The sequence below is a fragment of the Oncorhynchus tshawytscha genome, linkage group LG18, assembly GCF_018296145.1.
Source record: "Oncorhynchus tshawytscha isolate Ot180627B linkage group LG18, Otsh_v2.0, whole genome shotgun sequence".
Taxonomy (NCBI): Eukaryota; Metazoa; Chordata; class Actinopteri; order Salmoniformes; family Salmonidae; genus Oncorhynchus; species Oncorhynchus tshawytscha.
This window is the reverse complement of record NC_056446.1, coordinates 44488943-44511442: the sequence shown is the minus strand read 5'-3', so window position 1 is coordinate 44511442 and position 22500 is coordinate 44488943. Positions and strand designations below refer to the sequence as shown.

Here is a 22500-nt window from a genome sequence, read left to right as displayed (position 1 = left end):
TGCTGCAGAGGGATCGTGTGTGTGTCACCAGAGGCGACACATTTTTTTACAAAGACATAAAAAATAAAAAAATATTTCCCCTGACTCAACTCCACTAAGCTGCGAGGCGCACACACACACACACACACACACACACACACACACACACACACACACACACACACACACACACACACACACACACACGTTTGCTACGTACAAAAAATTCAAAGATAACGCATCATTTCTACACAGCACAATCACCATTCAAATGATTTCTTTCACACACACACACACACACACACACACACACACAGACACACACACACACACACACACAGACACACACACACACACACACCTTGTATGACAGATACAAAGGACATCCATTAGTCAGGTACCCTTGTTACAGAGAAACAATACAGGCCTGCATCACACAATGACAATATACACCAGACTATATACACCAGACTATATACACCAGACTATATAAACCAGGCTATATACACCAGGCTATATACACCAGACTATATACACCAGGCTATATACACCAGACTATATACACCAGACTATATACACCAGACTATATACACCAGACTATATACACCAGACTATATACACCAGACTATATACACCAGACTATATACACCAGACTATATACACCAGACTATATACACCAGACTATATACACCAGGCTATATACACCAGACTATATACACCAGACTATATACACCAGACTATATACACCAGACTATATACACCAGACTATATACACCAGGCTATATACACCAGACTATATACACCAGGCTATATACACCAGACTATATACACCAGGCTATATACACCAGGCTATCCTATACACCAGGCTATCCTATACACCAGGCTATCCGAAACACTAGATTATATACACTAGACTATATACACCAGACTATATACACCAGACTATATACACCAGACTATCCTAAAAACACCAGACTATATACACCAGACTATATACACCAGACTATATACACCAGACTATCCTAAACACTAGACTATATACACCAGACTATATACACCAGGCTATCCTAAAAACACTAGACTATATACACCAGACTATATACAACAGACTATATACACCAGACTATATACACACCAGACTATCCTAAAAACACTAGACTATATACACCAGACTATATACACCAGACTATCCTAAAAACACTAGACTATATACACCAGACTATATACAACAGACTATATACACCAGACTATATACACCAGGCTATCCTAAAAACACTAGACTATATACACCAGACTATATACACCAGACTATATACACCAGACTATCCGAAACACTAGACTATATACACCAGACTATATACACTAGACTATATACACCAGACTATATACACCAGACTATATACACACCAGACTATCCTAAAAACACTAGACTATATACACCAGACTATATACACCAGGCTATCCTAAAAACACTAGACTATATACACCAGACTATATACACCAGACTATATACACCAGACTATATACACCAGACGATATACAGACTATATACACCAGACTATCCTAAACACTAGACGATATACACTAGACGATATACACCAGACGATATACACTAGACGATATACACCAGACTATCCTAAACACCAGACTATATACACCAGACTATATACACCAGACTATCCTAAAAACACTAGACTATATACACCAGACTATATACACCAGACTATATACACCAGACTATCCTAAAAACACTAGACTATATACACCAGACTATATACACCAGACTATATACACCAGGCTATCCTATATACACCAGACTATATACACCAGACTATATACACCAGACTATCCTAAAAACACTAGACGATATACACCAGACTATCCTAAAAACACTAGACTATATACACCAGACTATCCTAAAAACACTAGACTATATACACCAGACTATATACACCAGACTATATACACCAGACTATCCTAAAAACACTAGACTATATACACTAGACTATATACACCAGACTATATACACCAGACTATATACACCAGACTATCCTAAAAACACTAGACGATATACACCAGACTATCCTAAAAACACTAGACTATATACACCAGACTATCCTAAAAACACCTAGACTATATATGTTACGCCCCTGAAAACAGGGGGAAATAATCACAAGAGTGATACGGTGTTGTATTCTCAATTCAACGTTTAGTTCAATCATTTCACAAAAGTAACACATTACAAAACAACAGAAAACCCATTATACAACTAACACAGCAAAATATAGAGTCCTGTCAGTATGTAGAGTCCTGTCGGTATGTAGAGTCCTGTCAGTATGTAGAGTCCTGTCAGTATGTAGAGTCCTGTCAGTATGTAGAGTCCACTGTCAGTATGTAGAGCCCTGTCATTAGCAGGGTTATAAACTAAATGAAAATAATCTGTATGAACTGTTACCGTTTTTGGTTCTAATCGGTTCAGAACTTTACTTCGCTGGTCGGAACACTGGAATGGAACGAAATACATTGGGGTTCTGCTTTCAACGGAACGATTGGACGAGGACCCATAGGGACTAGACCAACACCAAACAATGACGTCCATCTACATGGAACAATTGAACCAGGACCCATAGGGACTAGACAAATCAAATCAAATTTTATTTGTCACATACACATGGTTAGCAGATGTTAATGCGAGTGTAGCGAAATGCTTGTGCTTCTAGTTCCGACAATGCAGTAATAACGAACAAGTAATCTAACTAACAATTCCAAAACTACTGTCTTATACACAGTGTAAGGGGATAAAGAATATGTACATAAGGATATATGAATGAGTGATGGTACAGAGCAGCATAGGCAAGATACAGTAGATGATATCGAGTACAGTATATACATATGAGATGAGTATGTAAACCAAGTGGCATAGTTAAAGTGGCTAGTGATACATGTATTACATAAGGATGCAGTCGATGATATAGAGTACAGTATCTACGTATGCATATGAGATGAATAATGTAGGGTAAGTAACATTATATAAGGTAGCATTGTTTAAAGTGGCTAGTGATATATTTACATCATTTCCCATCAATTCCCATGATTAAAGTGGCTGGAGTAGAGTCAGTGTCATTGACAGTGTGTTGGCAGTAGCCACTCAATGTTAGTGGTGGCTGTTTAACAGTCTGATGGCCTTGAGATAGAAGCTGTTTTTCAGTCTCTCGGTCCCAGCTTTGATGCACCTGTACTGACCTCGCCTTCTGGATGACAGCGGGGTGAACAGGCAGTGGCTCGGGTGGTTGATGTCCTTGATGATCTTTATGGCCTTCCTGTAGCATCGGGTGGTGTAGGTGTCCTGGAGGGCAGGTAGTTTGCCCCCGGTGATGCGTTGTGCAGACCTCACTACCCTCTGGAGAGCCTTACGGTTGAGGGCGGTGCAGTTGCCATACCAGGCGGTGATACAGCCCGCCAGGATGCTCTCGATTGTGCATCTGTAGAAGTTTGTGAGTGCTTTTGGTGACAAGCCGAATTTCTTCAGCCTCCTGAGGTTGAAGAGGCGCTGCTGCGCCTTCCTCACGATGCTGTCTGTGTGAGTGGACCAATTCAGTTTGTCTGTGATGTGTATGCCGAGGAACTTAAAACTTGCTACCCTCTCCACTACTGTTCCATCGATGTGGATGGGGGTGTTCCCTCTGCTGTTTCCTGAAGTCCACAATCATCTCCTTAGTTTTGTTGACGTTGAGTGTGAGGTTATTTTCCTGACACCACACTCCGAGGGCCCTCACCTCCTCCCTGTAGGCCATCTCGTCGTTGTTGGTAATCAAGCCTACCACTGTTGTGTCGTCCGCAAACTTGATGATTGAGTTGGAGGCGTGCATGGCCACACGCAGTCGTGGGTGAACAGGGAGTACAGGAGAGGGCTCAGAACGCACCCTTGTGGGGCCCCAGTGTTGAGGATCAGCGGGGAGGAGATGTTGTTGCCTACCCTCACCACCTGGGGGCGGCCCGTCAGGAAGTCCAGAACCCAGTTGCACAGGGCGGGGTCGAGACCCAGGGTCTCGAGCTTGATGACGAGCTTGGAGGGTACTATGGTGTTGAATGCCGAGCTGTAGTCGATGAACAGCATTCTCACATAGGTATTCCTCTTGTCCAGATGGGTTAGGGCAGTGTGCAGTGTGGTTGAGATTGCATCGTCTGTGGACCTATTTGGGCGGTAAGCAAATTGGAGTGGGTCTAGGGTGTCAGGTAGGGTGGAGGTGATATGGTCCTTGACTAGTCTCTCAAAGCACTTCATGATGACGGATGTGAGTGCTACGGGGCGGTAGTCGTTTAGCTCAGTTACCTTAGCTTTCTTGGGAACAGGAACAATGGTGGCCCTCTTGAAGCATGTGGGAACAGCAGACTGGTATAGGGATTGATTGAATATGTCCGTAAACACACCGGCCAGCTGGTCTGCGCATGCTCTGAGGGCGCGGCTGGGGATGCCGTCTGGGCCTGCAGCCTTGCGAGGGTTAACACGTTTAAATGTCTTACTCACTTCGGCTGCAGTGAAGGAGAGACCGCATGTTTTCGTTGCCGGCCGTGTCAGTGGCACTGTATTGTCCTCAAAGCGGGCAAAAAGTTATTTAGTCTGCCTGGGAGCAAGACATCCTGGTCCGTGACTGGGCTGGGTTTCTTCCTGTAGTCCGTGATTGACTGTAGACCCTGCCACATGCCTCTTGTGTCTGAGCCGTTGAATTGAGATTCTACTTTGTCTCTGTACTGGCGCTTAGCTTGTTTGATAGCCTTGCGGAGGGAATAGCTGCACTGTTTGTATTCAGTCATGTTACCAGACACCTTGCCCTGATTAAAAGCAGTGGTTCGTGCCTTCAGTTTCACACGAATGCTGCCATCAATCCAAGGTTTCTGGTTAGGGAATGTTTTAATTGTTGCTATGGGAACGACATCTTCAACGCACGTTCTAATGAACTCGCACACCGAATCAGCGTATTCGTCAATGTTGTTGTCTGACGCAATACGAAACATCTCCCAGTCCACGTGATGGAAGCAGTCTTGGAGTGTGGAGTCAGCTTGGTCGGACCAGCGTTGGACAGACCTCAGCGTGGGAGCTTCTTGTTTTAGTTTCTGTCTGTAGGCAGGGATCAACAAAATGGAGTCGTGGTCAGCTTTTCCGAAAGGGGGCGGGGCAGGGCCTTATATGCGTCGCGGAAGTTAGAGTAACAATGATCCAGGGTCTTTCCACCCCTGGTTGCGCAATCGATATGCTGATAAAATTTAGGGAGTCTTGTTTTCAGATTAGCCTTGTTAAAATCCCCAGCTACAATGAATGCAGCCTCCGGATAAATCGTTTCCAGTTTGCAGAGAGTTAAATAAAGTTCGTTCAGAGCCATCGATGTGTCTGCTTGGGGGGATATATACGGCTGTGATTATAATCAAAGAGAATTCTCTTGGTAGATAATGCGGTCTACATTTGATTGTGAGGAATTCTAAATCAGGTGAACAGAAGGATTTGAGTTCCTGTATGTTTCTGTCATCACACCATGTCACCATGTCATGTCAAACTTATCTCTAACTTCCTCAAGACGTTACTAAGACACACCTTAAACACTCCTGTCATGTTAGCGAGTTATAACATTTAAATTACTATTTTTATCATCAATAAAGTACCTGAAAACAGGGGAGAAATAATCACGACAGTGATACGGTATTGTATTCTCAATTCAACGTTTAGTTCAATGAGAAAAGACAGCGATTTTCCCCAGGAATATGGGTGGAGACCAGAGCAATCGATCTCTGGCTCATAGATTAGAGCATTTCGTAGATCACAGATGAACACTTTTAGGTTCAAAATAAAGTAATCAATATAACGTTTACACATTACTCTCACAATTCGTACCCTTTGACAGATTTTAACTTTAACACAATTATATGAATGTTATCAATCTCTATCAACTAATACTGAATGCATCTTCTTAACCTTAGATGTTTTACATACTATGAACTTACTAATACTTTTTAATGTATAACAGGCTATGAATATTTCCTTTAACCTGTTACTCTCCCCGACAAAATAAATGTTGTCCCAACATTACCAACATTGTCTTCTTCAACAGTCCGTATGCACTGGACCTAGAAAATCCTCTTCTGTAAGGTAGTACTTGAGCAGAGGTCAAGGGTCACAGTTCAAATAGAACTAACAAGTTATATTCACAGTCCATATCTGTTGACCAGCTATATAACATAAGCAGTATTTTCTCATACTATTGATCAACAGTCCATCACTTTTAATGATCTATATGCATAGTCTGCAAATTGTCTCTTTTGACAGTCTGTGAAATCAGACAGTAGTCCATGGTCAAACATGTCAACTCTGTAGCCTCATGTTTGCTGAAGCCCATACATGTAAGGTGGCTGAAAGTAGCATTGCTGTAGTGATGGCAGCCATGGAACCAGTCCTGGTGCAGAGTAGACAGGGAACAACTGTGGCTGTGGCTGTATACTGTAGCAGGAAGGGATACCAAGCTAATCATAAGTGATACGTCTTGGAGGGTGTCTCTCTCTTTGTGGCAGCTGGTAGGCTGGTTCCTCAGGTTCAGCAGCATCAGTATATGAAGGAAAGGCCTTGGTGGATGATCATCAGGCAAATTTTCAGCAGGCAAGTCTTTAACTGTTGTTGTCTCCTCCAGCCGCTTTTTAACAAGAGGCTGTGCTGGTAGCGTATCATGGACTGGCACTGCAACTGTCTGTTTCACTGATGGGGGCCTGTGTTCCCACTCTCTCGCTGGTTCAGCATTCCTCTCCTCAGGTACTGTAGGAGATGTGGGAACCTGTAGCAAGCTCATGATGAAGGTCATATTCATCCCCACTGTCTTCATCAGAATCTAGAGTCTGTGATGCAGGCTGGTGTCTCCTCGTTTTCTGACTTTTGTCCACTTTGGTCATTTCTGGTCTCAAAAGGTAAGTGGTCACAGGACATGAGCAGATTTCTGTGCAGGACCCTGGAGCGTCCCCTACCCTTTTCTGGTCTCAATTCATAAATCGGCAGGTCTGAACCCATTTGTCTCACCACTGTGTGAATTGTATCTTCCCAATAGTTAGGGAGTTTTCCTGGTCCTCCTCTTGGTGTCAGGTTTTTAATTAGAACTCGCTCACCAGGCTGTAGCACTGAACTCCTAACTTTAGTGTCATAGTACTTCTTACTTCTTTCAGCGGATTTCTGAGCATTTTCATTTGCAATGGCGTATGCTTCTTCCATCCCTCATTTCCAGTTCTCCACGTATTCTCGCTGGTTACTGGAACCTGCCTCTGTGCACAATCCAAAGAGCATATCAACTGGAAGCCTGGGTGATTTCCCAAACAGAATATAAAATGGTGAATAGCCAGTCACTTCGCAACGGGTGCAGTTATAGGCATAAACCAGTTTGTTCAGAGACTCCTTCGAATTTGACTTTTGTGTCTCAGTTAGTGTCTAACATTTGCACCAATGTTCTGTTCATGCGCTCCGCTTGACCGTTTCCCATCGGGTGATAGGGTGTTGTCCTGGACCCCGCCATGCCACTGAGTTTCTTTAACTGATGGAACAACTGATTTTCAAATTCTCCCCCTTGGTCATGGTGGATGCGGAACCCAAACTTCAGGGCAAAGTCATTGAAGATGAGATTTGCAGCAGTTTTACCTGACTTTGATGTGGTGGCGTAGGCTTGAGTGTAACGTGTAAAATGATCAACAGTCACGAGGATGTACTCATATCCCCCTTTGCATCTGTCGAGATGAAGGAAGTCTATACATACCAGTTCAAATGGCTGTGTTGTCACAATGTTTGTCAGAGGAGCTCTTGTTGCATGGGCTGGCTTTTTCTGCTTGACACAGCTACAAGTTTTAGTCACATAGTGCTCGATGTCAGATTGCATAAAAGGCCAGAAGAAGCGGTCACGTACTAGTGATTCGGTGCGGTCAGTACCTTGGTGTCCCATGTTATTGTGCAACTCTTCCATCACTTTACCTTTGTACTGCTCTGGTAGAACTAACTGCTTGCGGGCTGTAGTGATTCTGTACAGAATGCCATCACTGTCTATTGTCAATTTGTCCCATTCTCTGAATAGGCATTTTGTCTTTGGACTGAATTTCTTTTGCTCTTTAACTGGCGGTTTGGAACCAGACAGTTTGAAATTGAGCACAGGACGGATGACCGGATCAGATTCTTGTGCTTCTCTTATCCCATCTTTTGGGATCGAGCTGGTTGTTGCAGTGGTTGTCTCACCTTCAGCTGATACTGACATCGATGCAGCTGAAAATGACCAAGGTACAACAGCCTCTTTCTGTACCTCAACTGCTTGTATCGTGGCGGCGATGGTGTCTGGTGGAAGCTCCTCAGAACATTCTCTCATCAGTGACTCTACATCCAGTGGCATCCTTGACAAAGCATCTGCATCACCGTTCTCTCTGCCTGGCCTGTACTTTATTGTAAAGTGGAAATCAGCCAAGTCTGCAACCCACCTGGAAGTGGTTGCGTTCAGTTTTGTAGTAGACAGAATGTAGCAGAGCGGGTTGTTATCGCTGTATACAGTGAAGGTCGGAGCATAGTACAAATAATCATGAAACTTATCAGTGATTGCCCATTTTAGACCTAGACATTCTAGCTTGCTCGAGTGGTAGTGATAGTTCTTCTCAGCTGCTGTTAAGGTTCGAGAGCCATAAGCAATGACCCTAAGCTTCCCATCTTGCTTTTGGTAAAGAACTGCTCCCAAGCCTTGGTGTGACGCATCAGTGTGTACAACAAATGGCTGAGTGAAATCAGGGAAACCTAAAACTGGTGGGTGAAGCAAACACTCAATCAGCTGTTCAAATGCCTGTTGATGTTGATCAGTCCACAGGATTGGCTTGTTTGAGGGCACCACATGACTTACTTTTCTTAGTTTTTGTTTTCCGTGGGTGGTCAGGTAATTTCTCTGAATCTGCTTTCAGGAGGTCATACAGGCAGCTGGCACTCCTAGAAAAGTCCTTGATGTACTGTCTGTAGTAAGTGAGTAAACCAAGCATTTTTCTGAGCTGGCCCACAGTCTCTGGTCTGATTTCTTTCATTGCTCTTACTGGGTCAACTCGGCTGCAGACACTATTCTGCCCAAATAACGGACCTGGGGTTTAAAGAGATCACACTTACTTGGTTTGAGTTTAATGCCATACTCTCTGAGACGCTGCAAAACTTTTCGCACATCATTCACATGGCTGTTGAATGTTTTACTGAAAACTAGCGTGTCGTCCAGATAAGGAGTGCAGATGTTATCCCGGAGCCCTTCCAAACACTCCTCCATACTGAAAACTAGCGTGTCGTCCAGATAAGGAGTGCAGATGTTATCCCGGAGCCCTTCCAAACACTCCTCCATACTGAAAACTAGCGTGTCGTCCAGATAAGGAGTGCAGATATTATCCCGGAGCCCTTCCAAACACTCCTCCATACTGAAAACTAGCGTGTCGTCCAGATAAGGAATGCAGATGTTATCCCGGAGCCCTTCCAAACACTCCTCCATACTGAAAACTAGCGTGTCGTCCAGATAAGGAATGCAGATGTTGTCCCGGAGCCCTTCCAAACACTCCTCCATACTGAAAACTAGCGTGTCGTCCAGATAAGGAATGCAGATGTTGTCCCAGATGTTGTCCCGGAGCCCTTCCAAACACTCCTCCATACTGAAAACTAGCGTGTCGTCCAGATAAGGAGTGCAGATGTTATCCCGGAGCCCTTCCAAACACTCCTCCATACTGAAAACTAGCGTGTCGTCCAGATAAGGAATGCAGATGTTATCCCGGAGCCCTTCCAAACACTCCTCCATACTGAAAACTAGCGTGTCGTCCAGATAAGGAATGCAGATGTTATCCCGGAGCCCTTCCAAACACTCCTCCATACACCGCTGAAAAGCTGCAGGAGCGTTCATGAGGCCGAATGGCATACGTATCCACTCATAGAGTCCCCACGGTGTCACAAATGCTGTCAGTGGTCTGCTTTCTTCAGAGATGAACCCCTGGTGATACGCTTTCCCCTGATCTAAGAGGGAGAACCAGGAATTACCACCTAAACTGTCCATGATGTCTTGGACCCGAGGGATGGGCTGGCGGTCGGGATATGTCTTTCTGTTCAGATCTCTGTAATCTATACACAACCGGAGGGTCCCGTCCTTCTTACGAACGCACACGACAGAAGAATATATATACACTAGACAATATACACCAGACTATATACACCAGACTATATACACCAGACTATCCTAAACGCTCAACTATATACACCAGACTATCCTAAACACTTGACTATATACACCAGACTATCCTAAACACTAGACGATATACACTAGACTATATACACCAGACTATATACACCAGACTATCCTAAACGCTCAACTATATACACCAGACTATCCTAAACACTTGACTATATACACCAGACTATCCTAAACACTAGACGATATACACTAGACTATATACACCAGACTATATACACCAGACTATATACACCAACACTATCCTAAACACTAGACGATAAACACTAGACTATATACACCAGACTATATACACCAGACTATCCTAAACGCTCAACTATATACACCAGACTATCCTAAACACTAGACTATATACACCAGACTATATACACCAGACTATATACACCAGACTATATACACCAGACTATATACACCAGGCTATATACACCAGACTATATACACCAGACTATATACACCAACACTATCCTAAACACTAGACGATAAACACTAGACTATATACACCAGACTATATACACCAGGCTATCCTAAACGCTCGACTATATACACCAGACTATATACAAAATACTATATGCACCAGACTATCCTAAACACTAGACGATATACACTAGACTATATACACAAGACTATATACACCAGACTATATACACCAGACTATCCTAAACACAAGACTATATACACCAGACTATATACACCAGACTATATACACTAGACTATATACACCAGACTATATACAAAATACTATATACACCAGACTATATACAAAATACTATATGCACCAGACTATCCTAAACACTAGACGATATACACTAGACTATATACACCAGACTATATACACCAGACTATCCTAAACACAAGACTATATACACCAGACTATATACACTAGACTATATACACCAGACTATCCTAAACACTAGACGATATACACTAGACTATATACACCAGACTATATACACTAGACTATATACACCAGACTATATACACCAGACTATATACACCAGACTATATACACCAGACTATATACACCAGGCTATATACACCAGGCTATCCTAAACACAAGACTATATACACCAGACTATATACACCAGACTATATACACTAGACTATATACACCAGACTATCCTAAACACTAGACGATATACACCAGACTATATACACCAGAATATATACACCAGACTATCCTAAACGCTCAACTATATACACTAGACTATATACACTAGACTATATACACCAGACTATATACACCAGACGATCCTAAACGCTCGACTATATACACCAGACTGTATACACCAGACTATATACAAAATACTATATACACCAGACTGTATACACCAGACTATATACAAAATACTATATACACCAGACTATATACACCAGACTATCCTAAACACTAGACGATATACACTAGACTATATACACCAGACGATCCTAAACACCAGACTATATACACCAGACTATATACACCAGACGATATACAGACTATATACACCAGACTATATACACTAGACGATATACACCAGACTATCCTAAACACCAGACTATATACACCAGACTATATACACCAGACTATCCTAAAAACACTAGACTATATACACCAGACTATATACACCAGACTATCCTAAAAACACCAGACTATATACACTAGACTATATACACCAGACTAGAGAGAGAGAGAGAGAGAGAGGGAGAGAGAAGTAGAGAGAGAGAGAGACAGACAGAGAGAGAGACAGACAGAGAGAGAGACAGACAGAGAGAGAGACAGACAGAGAGAGAGACAGACAGAGAGAGAGACAGACAGAGAGAGAGACAGGTCAGAGAGACAGAGGTCAGATGAGGTAAAAGGAGGAGTTTATACCTGAGGGCAGAGACTACATTCTCCACAGCCACCTGCAGAACGGTTTTGATTGACAGGTCCAGGTTGCCCACAGCGATGCCCAGCAGGTCTCCGATTAGCTCCAGTGGCTGTCCGTCTGTCGCCATGGTGACAGCCAGGGCCTGGACTTTGGACCGTTCAGAACGAGAGAGATCATAGGTACGACTGTAGCTCTGCAGGGGAGAGAGAGATCATAGGTACGACTGTAGCTCTGCAGGGGAGAGAGAGATCATAGGTACGACTGTAGCTCTGCAGGGGAGAGAGAGATCATAGGTACGACTGTAGCTCTGCAGGGAGAGAGAGATCATAGGTACGACTGTAGCTCTGCAGGGGAGAGAGAGATCATAGGTACGACTGTAGCTCTGCAGGGGAGAGAGAGATCATAGGTACGACTGTAGCTCTGCAGGGAGAGAGAGATCATAGGTACGACTGTAGCTCTGCAGGGGAAGAGAGAGATCATAGGTACGACTGTAGCTCTGCAGGGGAGAGAGAGATCATAGGTACGACTGTAGCTCTGCAGGGGCTCTGCAGGGGAGAGAGAGATCATAGGTACGACTGTAGCTCTGCAGGGAGAGAGAGATCATAGGTACGACTGTAGCTCTGCAGGGGAGAGAGAGATCATAGGTACGACTGTAGCTCTGCAGGGGAGAGAGAGATCATAGGTACGACTGTAGCTCTGCAGGGAGAGAGAGATCATAGGTACGACTGTAGCTCTGCAGGGAGAGAGAGATCATAGGTACGACTGTAGCTCTGCAGGGAGAGAGAGATCATAGGTACGACTGTAGCTCTGCAGGGGAGAGAGAGATCATAGGTACGACTGTAGCTCTGCAGGGGAGAGAGAGATCATAGGTACGACTGTAGCTCTGCAGGGAGAGAGAGATCATAGGTACGACTGTAGCTCTGCAGGGGAGAGAGAGATCATAGGTACGACTGTAGCTCTGCAGGGGAGAGAGAGATCATAGGTACGACTGTAGCTCTGCAGGGAGAGAGAGATCATAGGTACGACTGTAGCTCTGCAGGGGAGAGAGAGATCATAGGTACGACTGTAGCTCTGCAGGGGAGAGAGATCATAGGTACGACTGTAGCTCTGCAGGGGAGAGAGAGATCATAGGTACGACTGTAGCTCTGCAGGGAGAGAGAGATCATAGGTACGACTGTAGCTCTGCAGGGGAGAGAGAGATCATAGAGTACGACTGTAGCTCTGCAGGGGAGAGAGAGATCATAGGTACGACTGTAGCTCTGCAGGGGAGAGAGAGATCATAGGTACGACTGTAGCTCTGCAGGGGAAGAGAGAGATCATAGGTACGACTGTAGCTCTGCAGGGAGAGAGAGATCATAGGTACGACTGTAGCTCTGCAGGGGAGAGAGAGATCATAGGTACGACTGTAGCTCTGCAGGGGAGAGAGAGATCATAGGTACGACTGTAGCTCTGCAGGGAGAGAGAGATCATAGGTACGACTGTAGCTCTGCAGGGAGAGAGAGATCATAGGTCACGACTGTAGCTCTGCAGGGAGAGAGAGATCAGCTCTGCAGGGGAGAGAGAGATCATAGGTACGACTGTAGCTCTGCAGGGGAGAGAGAGATCATAGGTACGACTGTAGCTCTGCAGGGGAGAGAGAGATCATAGGTACGACTAGCTCTGCAGACTGTAGCTCTGCAGGGGAGAGAGAGATCATAGGTACGACTGTAGCTCTGCAGGGGAGAGAGAGATCATAGGTACGACTGTAGCTCTGCAGGGGAGAGAGAGATCATAGGTACGACTGTAGCTCTGCAGGGGAGAGAGAGATCATAGGTACGACTGTAGCTCTGCAGGGGAGAGAGAGATCATAGGTACGACTGTAGCTCTGCAGGGGAGAGAGAGATCATAGGTACGACTGTAGCTCTGCAGGGGAGAGAGAGATCATAGGTACGACTGTAGCTCTGCAGGGGAGAGAGAGATCATAGGTACGACTGTAGCTCTGCAGGGGAGAGAGAGATCATAGGTACGACTGTAGCTCTGCAGGGAGAGAGAGATCATAGGTACGACTGTAGCTCTGCAGGGGAGAGAGAGATCATAGGTACGACTGTAGCTCTGCAGGGGAGAGATCATAGGTACGACTGTAGCTCTGCAGGGGAGAGAGAGATCATAGGTACGACTGTAGCTCTGCAGGGGAGAGAGAGATCATAGGTACGACTGTAGCTCTGCAGGGGAGAGAGAGATCATAGGTACGACTGTAGCTCTGCAGGGGAGAGAGAGATCATAGGTACGACTGTAGCTCTGCAGGGGAGAGAGAGATCATAGGTACGACTGTAGCTCTGCAGGGAGAGAGAGAGACTGTAGCTCTGCAGGGAGAGAGAGATCATAGGTACGACTGTAGCTCTGCAGGGGAGAGAGAGATCATAGGTACGACTGTAGCTCTGCAGGGAGAGAGATCATAGAGATCATAGGTCACGACTGTAGCTCTGCAGGGGAGAGAGAGATCATAGGTACGACTGTAGCTCTGCAGGGGAAGAGAGAGATCATAGGTACGACTGTAGCTCTGCAGGGGAGAGAGAGATCATAGGTACGACTGTAGCTCTGCAGGGGAGAGAGAGATCATAGGTACGACTGTAGCTCTGCAGGGAGAGAGAGATCATAGGTACGACTGTAGCTCTGCAGGGGAGAGAGAGAGATCATAGGTACGACTGTAGCTCTGCAGGGGAGAGAGAGATCATAGGTACGACTGTAGCTCTGCAGGGAGAGAGATCATAGGTTCTGTAGCTCTGCAGGGAGAGAGATCATAGGTACGAGCTCTGCAGGGGAGAGAGATCATAGGTAGGCTCTGCAGGGGAAGAGAGAGATCATAGGTGTAGCTCTGCAGGGAGAGAGAGAGATCATAGGTACTGTAGCTCTGCAGGGAGAGAGAGATCATAGGTACGACTGTAGCTCTGCAGGGAGAGAGAGATCATAGGTACGACTGTAGCTCTGCAGGGGAGAGAGAGATCATAGGTACGACTGTAGCTCTGCAGGGGAGAGAGAGATCATAGGTACGACTGTAGCTCTGCAGGGAGAGAGATCATAGGTACGACTGTAGCTCTGCAGGGAGAGAGAGATCATAGGTACGACTGTAGCTCTGCAGGGAGAGAGAGATCATAGGTACGACTGTAGCTCTGCAGGGAGAGAGATCATAGGTACGACTGTAGCTCTGCAGGGAGAGAGAGATCATAGGTACGACTGTAGCTCTGCAGGGGAGAGAGAGATCATAGGTACGACTAGCGACTAGGTACGACTGTAGCTCTGCAGAGAGAGATCATAGGTACGACTGTAGCTCTGCAGGGGGGGAGAGAGATCATAGGTACGACTGTAGCTCTGCAGGGGAGAGAGATCATAGGTAGGGCTCTGAGGGGAGAGAGATCATAGGTACGACTGTAGCTCTGCAGGGGAGAGAGAGATCATAGACGACTGTAGCTCTGCAGCTCTGCAGGGGAGAGAGAGATCATAGGTACGACTGTAGCTCTGCAGGGAGAGAGAGATCATAGGTACGACTGTAGCTCTGCAGGGGAGAGAGAGATCATAGGTACGACTGCTAGCTCTGCAGGGAGAGAGAGATCATAGGTACGACTGTAGCTCTGCAGGGGAGAGAGAGATCATAGGTACGACTGTAGCTCTGCAGGAGAGAGAGATCATAGGTACGACTGTAGCTCTGCAGGGAGAGAGATCATAGGAGGTACGACTGTAGCTCTGCAGGGAGAGATCATAGGTACGACTGTAGCTCTGCAGGGGAGAGAGAGATCATAGGTACGACTGTAGCTCTGCAGGAGAGAGAGATCATAGGTAGATCTGGCAGGGGAGAGAGAGATCATAGGTAGCTCTGCAGGGGAGAGAGAGATCATAGGTACGACTGTAGCTCTGCAGGGGAGAGAGAGAGATCATAGGTACGACTGTAGCTCTGCAGGAGAGAGATCATAGGTAGACTGTAGCTCTGCAGGGGAGAGAGAGATCATAGGTACGACTGTAGCTCTGCAGGGGAGAGAGAGATCATAGGTACGACTGTAGCTCTGCAGGGGAGAGAGATCATAGGTACGACTGTAGCTCTGCAGGGAGAGAGAGATCATAGGTACGACTGTAGCTCTGCAGGGGAGAGAGAGATCATAGGTACGACTGTAGAGAGGGGAGAGAGAGATCATAGGTACGACTGTAGCTCTGCAGGGGAGAGAGAGATCATAGGTACGACTGTAGCTCTGCAGGGAGAGAGAGATCATAGGTACGACTGTAGCTCTGCAGGGGGAGAGAGATCATACGAGGAGAGAGACTGTAGCTCTGCAGGGGAGAGAGAGATCTGCAGGGAGAGAGAGATCATAGGTACTGTAGCTCTGCAGGGAGAGAGATCATAGGTACGACTGTAGCTCTGCAGGGGAGAGAGATCATAGGTACGACTGTAGCTCTGCAGGGGAGAGAGAGATCATAGGTACGACTGTAGCTCTGCAGGGAGAGCTCTGCAGGGAGAGAGAGATCATAGGGGAGAGAAAGAGATCATAGGTACGACTGTAGCTCTGCAGGGAGAGAGAGATCATAGGTACGACTGTAGCTCTGCAGGGGAGAGAGAGATCATAGGTAGACTGTAGCTCTGCAGGGAGAGAGAGATCATAGGTACGACTGTAGCTCTGCAGGGGAGAGAGATCATAGGTACGACTGTAGCTCTGCAGGGGAGAGAGAGATCATAGGTACGACTGTAGCTCTGCAGGGGAGAGAGAGATCATAGGGGAGAGAGAGACTGTAGCTCTGCAGGGGAGAGAGAGATCATAGGTACAGGGAGAGAGAGCTCTGCTCTGCAGGGAGAGAGAGATCATAGGTACGACTGTAGCTCTGCAGGGGGAGAGAGAGATCATAGGTACGACTGTAGCTCTGCAGGGGAGAGAGAGATCATAGGTACGACTGTAGCTCTGCAGGGGAGAGAGAGATCATAGGTAGACTGTAGCTCTGCAGGGAGAGAGAGATCATAGGTACGACTGTAGCTCTGGGGAGAGAGAGATCTCTGCAGGGGAGAGAGAGATCATAGGGACTGTAGCTCTGCAGGGAGAGAGAGAGAGCGTAGCCTTATAGGGAGAGAGATATAGGTAGACTGTAGCTCTGCAGGGGAGAGAGAGATCATAGGTAGCTCTGCAGGGGAGAGAGAGATCATAGGTACGACTGTAGCTCTGCAGGGGAGAGAGAGATCATAGGTAGACTGTAGCTCTGCAGGGAGGGAGAGATCATAGGTACGACTGTAGCTCTGGGAGAGAGAGAGAGAGAGGATAGGGAGAGACTGTAGCTCTGCAGGGGAGAGAGAGATCATAGGGAGAGACTGTAGCTCTGAGAGGGGAGAGAGAGATCATAGGTAGAGACTGGAGCTCTGCAGGGAGAGAGAGATCATAGGGGAGACTGTAGCTCTGCAGGGAGAGAGAGATCATAGGGAGACTGTAGCTCTGCAGGGGAGAGAGATCATAGGTACGACTGTAGCTCTGCAGGGGAGAGAGAGATCAGGGGAGAGACTGTAGCTCTGCAGGGAGAGAGAGATCAGGGGTACGACTGTAGCTCTGCAGGGAGAGAGAGATCATAGGGGAGACTGTAGCTCTGCAGGGGAGAGAGAGAGATCAGGGGAGACTGTAGCTCTGCAGGGGAGAGAGAGGGGGAGAACATAGGTAGACTGTAGCTCTGCAGGGGAGAGAGATCATAGAGTAGAGAGAGAGATAGGCTCTGTAGCTCTGCAGGGGAGAGAGAGATCATAGGTACGACTGTAGCTCTGCAGGGGAGGAGAGAGATCATAGGGGAGACTGTAGCTCTGCAGGAGGAGAGATCATAGGTAGAGAGCTCTGCAGGAGAGAGATCATAGGGGAGAGACTGTAGCTCTGCAGGGGAGAGAGCATAGGGGAGAGAGTAGCTAGGGGAGAGAGAGAGACATAGGGGACTGTAGCTCTGCAGGGGAGAGAGAGATCATAGGACGACTGTAGCTCTGCAGGGGAGAGAGAGATCATAGGGGAGAGACTGAGCTCTGGGGAGAGAGAGATCATAGGAGACGACTGTAGCTCTGCAGGGGAGAGAGAGATCATAGGTAGAGCGACTGGGAGCTCTGCAGGGAGAGAGAGATCATAGGTACGACTGTAGCTCTGCAGGGGAGAGAGAGATCATAGGTACGACTAGCTCTGCAGGGAGAGAGAGATCATAGGTAGAGACTGTAGCTCTGCAGGGGAGAGAGATCATAGGTACGACTGTAGCTCTGCAGGGAGAGAGAGATCATAGGGGGACTGTAGCTCTGCAGGGAGAGAGAGATCATAGGAGACTGAGCCTGCAGGGGAGGAGAGAGAGCGTAGGGAGACTGAGCTCTGTAGGGAGAGAGAGAGAGAGGAAGGGAGAGAGAGCTGTGCAGAGAGAAGCATAGGGGAGGAGAGAGAGCGTAAGGGAAAAGGAAGAGGGAGAGAGCATAGGGGAGAGCATAGGGAGAGAGAGAGAGGAGAGAGCGTAGGGAGAGAGAGAGAGCGTAGGGGAGAGAGAGCTCTGCAGGGGAGAGAGAGAGAGTAGGGAGAGAGAGAGCGTAGGGAAGAGAGAGGGAGAGTAGGGAGAGAGAGAGCGTAGGGGAGAGAGAGAGAGAAAACATAGGGGAGAGAGCGTAAAGGGAGAAGAGCAGTAAAGAGAGAAAGCGTAGGGGAGAGAGAGCGTAGGGGGAGAGAGAGCCGTAGGGGGAGAGAGCGTAGGGTAGGGAGAGAGAGCGTAAAGGGAGAGAGAGCGTAGGGGGAGAGAGAGAGAGAGGGGAGAGAGAGCGTAGGGAGAGAGAGCAAGGGGAGAGAGAGAGAGAGGGGAGAGAGAGAGTAAAGAGAGAGTAGGGTAAAGGAGAGCGTAAAGGGAGAGCGTAAAGAGAGAAAGCATAGGGAGAGAGAGCATAAAGGAGAGAGAGAGAGATAGGGAGAGAAAGTAAAGGAGAGAGAGCGTAGGAGAGAGAGTAGGGAGAGAGAGCGAAGGAGGAGAGAAAGAGAGAGAGAGAGCGGAGAGAGAGAGCGTAAAGGAGAGAGAGTAGGGGAGAGAGAAAGTAAAGGAGAGAGAGAGTAAAGGGGAGAGAGTAGGGGAGAGAGAGCGAAAGGGAGAGAGAGAAAGAACGTAAAGGAAGAGAGAGCGTAAGAGAGAAAGCGTAAAGGAGAGAAGAGAGCATAGGAAAGGAAAGAGAGAAAGCGTAAAGGGGAAAGAAAACGTAAAAGGAGAGAGAGCGTAAAGGAAGAGAGCGTAAAGAGGAAGAAGAGCGTAAAGGAGAGAGAGAGCGTAAAGGGAAGAGAGAGCGTAAAGGGAGAGAGAGAATAAAGGGGGAGAAGAAAACGTAAAGAGAGAGAGCGTAAGGGAGAAGAGAGAGAAAAGAAGAGCGTAAAGAGAGAAAGCGTAAAGGAAGAAAACATAAAGGGAGAAAGAGAGCGTAAGGGGAGAGAGAAGCCGTAAAGAGAGAAGAGGGGAAGAGAGTAAAGGAGAAACGTAGGGGAAGAAAAGCGTAAAGAGAAGAGAAAGAGTAGGGGAGAGAGCGTAAAGGGGAGAGAGCGTAAAGGAGAGAGAGAAAGCGTAGGGGAGAGAGAGAAGAGAGAGTAAAGAGGGAGAGTAAAGGGGAGAGCGTAAAGGGAGAAGAGCGTAGGGGAGAAAGTTAGGGAGAGAGAAAGAGCGTAAGAGAGGGTGAGGGAGAAAGTAAAGGGAGAGAAGGAGAGTAGGGGAGAAAAGCGTAAAGGGAGAAAAGCGTAAGGGAGAGAAGAGAAGCGTAGAGAGAGAGAGAAGAGGGAGCGTAAAGGGAGAGAGAGAAGTAGAGGGAAGAGGGAGAAGAAAGGAGAAAGAAATAGGGGAAGAAAGCGTAAAGGAGAAGAGAGTAAGGGAGAGAAGAGCGTAAGAGAGAAAGAGAGCGTAAAGGAGAAGAAGAGTAAAGGGGAGAAAAGAGGGGAGAAGCGTAAAGGAAGAAGAGCGTAAAGGAGAAGAAGCGTAAAGGAGAAAGCGTAGGAAAGAAAGTAAAGGGAGAGAAGAGCCGAGGGGAGAAAGAAAGTAAAGGAGAGAGAGCGTAGGGAGAGAGAGAGTAGAGAGAGAGAGCGTAGGGGGAGAGAGAGAGCGTAAAGGAGAGAAGCGTAGGGGAAGAGAGAGCGTAAGGGAGAGAGAGCGTAAAGGGAGAGAGCGTAGGGGAGAGAGAGAGTAGGGGAGAGAGAGAGTAGGGAGAGAGAGAGCGTAGGGGAGAGAGAGCGTAGGGGAGAGAGAGCGTAAAGGGAAGAGAGAAGCGTAGAGAGAGAGAAATAGGGAGAGAGAGAGCGTAAGAGAGAGAGAAGGGAGAGAGAGAGCATAAAGAGAGAGAGCATAGGGGGAGAGACGTAAAGGAGAGAAAGCGTGAAGGGGGAGAGAGAGAGTAGCGGGAGAGAGAGAAGTAGGGAGAGAGAGAAAGCATAGGGAGAGAGAGCGTATAAAGGGAGAGAGAGTGTAGGGAGAGAGAGCATAGGGAGAGAGAGGGGAGAGCGAGAGTAGGGAAGAGAGAGAAAGCGTAGGGGAGAGAGAGAAGTAGAGAGAGAACATAGGGGAGAGAGAGAGAGCGTAGGGGGAGAGATTATGAGAGAGAGAGCGTAAAGGGGAGAGAGACATAGAGGAGAGAGAGAGCGTAAAGGAGAGAGAGTAAAAGAGAGCGTAAAGGGGAGAGAGAGCGTAAAGGGAGAGAGAGAGAAAGCGTAAAGAGAGAGCGTAAGGGAGAGAGAAAGTAAAGGAGAGAGAGCGTAAAGGGAGAGAGAGAGCGTAAAGGAGAGAGAGAGTAAGAGAGAGAGCGTAGGGGAGAGAGAGAGAGGGGAGAGAAAGCGTAGGGAGAGAAAATGTAGAGGAGAGAGAGCGTAGGGAGAGAGAGAAAACGTAGGGGAGAGAGAGCGTAAAGGGAGAGAGCGTAAAGGAGAGAAGGGAGAGAGTAAAGGGGAGAAGAGAGTAGGGGGAGAGAAAGAGTAGGGAAGAAAACATAAAGGGAGAGAAGTAGCGAGAGAGAGAGTAAAGGGGAGAGAGAGAGCGTAAAGGAGAGAAGCGTAAAGTAGAAAAGCATAAAGGAAGAGAAGCGTAAAGGGGAGAGAAGAGCGTAAAAAGAGAGAGAAAGTAGCGTAAAGAGGTAAAGAGAGAGCGTAAAGGAGAGAGAGCGTAAAGGGAGAGAGAGAGAAGCGTAAAGGAGAAGAGAGCGTAAGCATAGAAAGAGGGAGAGAAGAGTAAGAGAGAGTAGGGAGAAGAGCGTAAAGGAGAGAGAGCGTAAAGGAGAGAAACATAGGGAGAGAGAAAGTAGAGAGAAAGCGTAAAGGGGAGAGAGAGAGTAAAGGGAGAGAGAGAAGAGGGGAGAGAGAGAGGGGAGAGAGAGCGTAAAGGAGAGAGCGTAAAGGGAGAGAGAGCGTAGGGAGAGAAAGCGTAGGGGAGAGAGAGAGAAAATAGAGAGAGAAGAAAGGGAGAGAGAAAGGAAGAGAGAAGCGTAAAGGGAGAGAGCGTAAAGAGGGAGCGTAAAGGAGAGAAGAGAGCGGAGAGAGAAAGGGGAGAGAAACGTAAGGAGAGAGAGCGTAAAGGGGGAGAGGGAGCGTAGGGGGAGAGAATGAAGAGCGTGGAGAAAGCGTAAAGGAGAGAAAGCGTAGGGGAGAGAAAGCGTAAAGGAGAGCGTAAGGGGAGAGAGAAAGCGTAAAGGAGAAAAGGGGAGAGAGAGCGTAGGGGTGGAGAGAGCGTAGGGAGAGAGAGCGGGAGAGAAAGCATAAAGGGAAGGGAGAAAGGGAGAGAGAGAGCGTAAAGGAGAGAGAAGCGTAAAGGGAGAGAGAGCGTAGGGGGAGAGAGAGCATAGGGGAGAGAGCGTAAAGGAGAGAGAGAGAAACGTAAAGGAGAAGAGCGTAAAGAGAGAGAAAGCGTAGGGGGAGAGAGAGTAGCGTAGGGGGAGAAAGAGCGTAAAGGGGAGAGAGAAGAAAAGAGAGAAGCGTAAAGAGAGAGAGAAAGGGAGAGGAATAGCGGAGAGAGAGAGTAAAGGGAGAGAGAAAGTAAGAGAGAGAAAGGGAGAGAGAGCGTAAAGGGGAGAAGAGAGAGGAGAAAGCGTAAAGGGAGAGAGAGTAGCGGAGAGAAGCGGGAAGAGAGAGTAGGGGAAAGATGAGAGAAGTAGGGGAGAGAGAGAGTAGGGGAGAGAGAGAGTAGTAAAAGGGAGAGAGAGCAGTAGGGGAGAGAGAGAGTAGGGGGAGAGAGAGAGTAGGGAGAGAGAGTAAAGGGAGAGAGAGAGTATATGAGAGAGATATTAGGGGAGAGAGAGAGTAGGGAAATGAGAGAGAGATATAGGGGAGAGAGAGCGTATTATCAAGAGAGATAGGGAGAGAGAGAGTATAGAGAGAGAGCATAGGGGAGAGAGATATATTAGAGAGATTATTAGAGAGTAGGGAGAGAGAGAGTATTAGAGA

At 47.0% G+C, this 22500-nt stretch overlaps 1 protein-coding gene across 1 annotated transcript in view; it reads right to left on the bottom strand.

Annotated features, from left to right (window-relative positions):
* Window positions 1-22500, bottom strand: part of LOC121840008 (neuroblastoma-amplified sequence-like) — a 136949-nt gene that overhangs the window by 60310 nt on the left and 54139 nt on the right. Inside the window, exon 4 of the mRNA XM_042301125.1 lies at window positions 12094-12284. Coding sequence (XP_042157059.1) covers window positions 12094-12284 — 191 coding nt within the window. The remainder of the gene's footprint in view (window positions 1-12093; window positions 12285-22500) is intronic.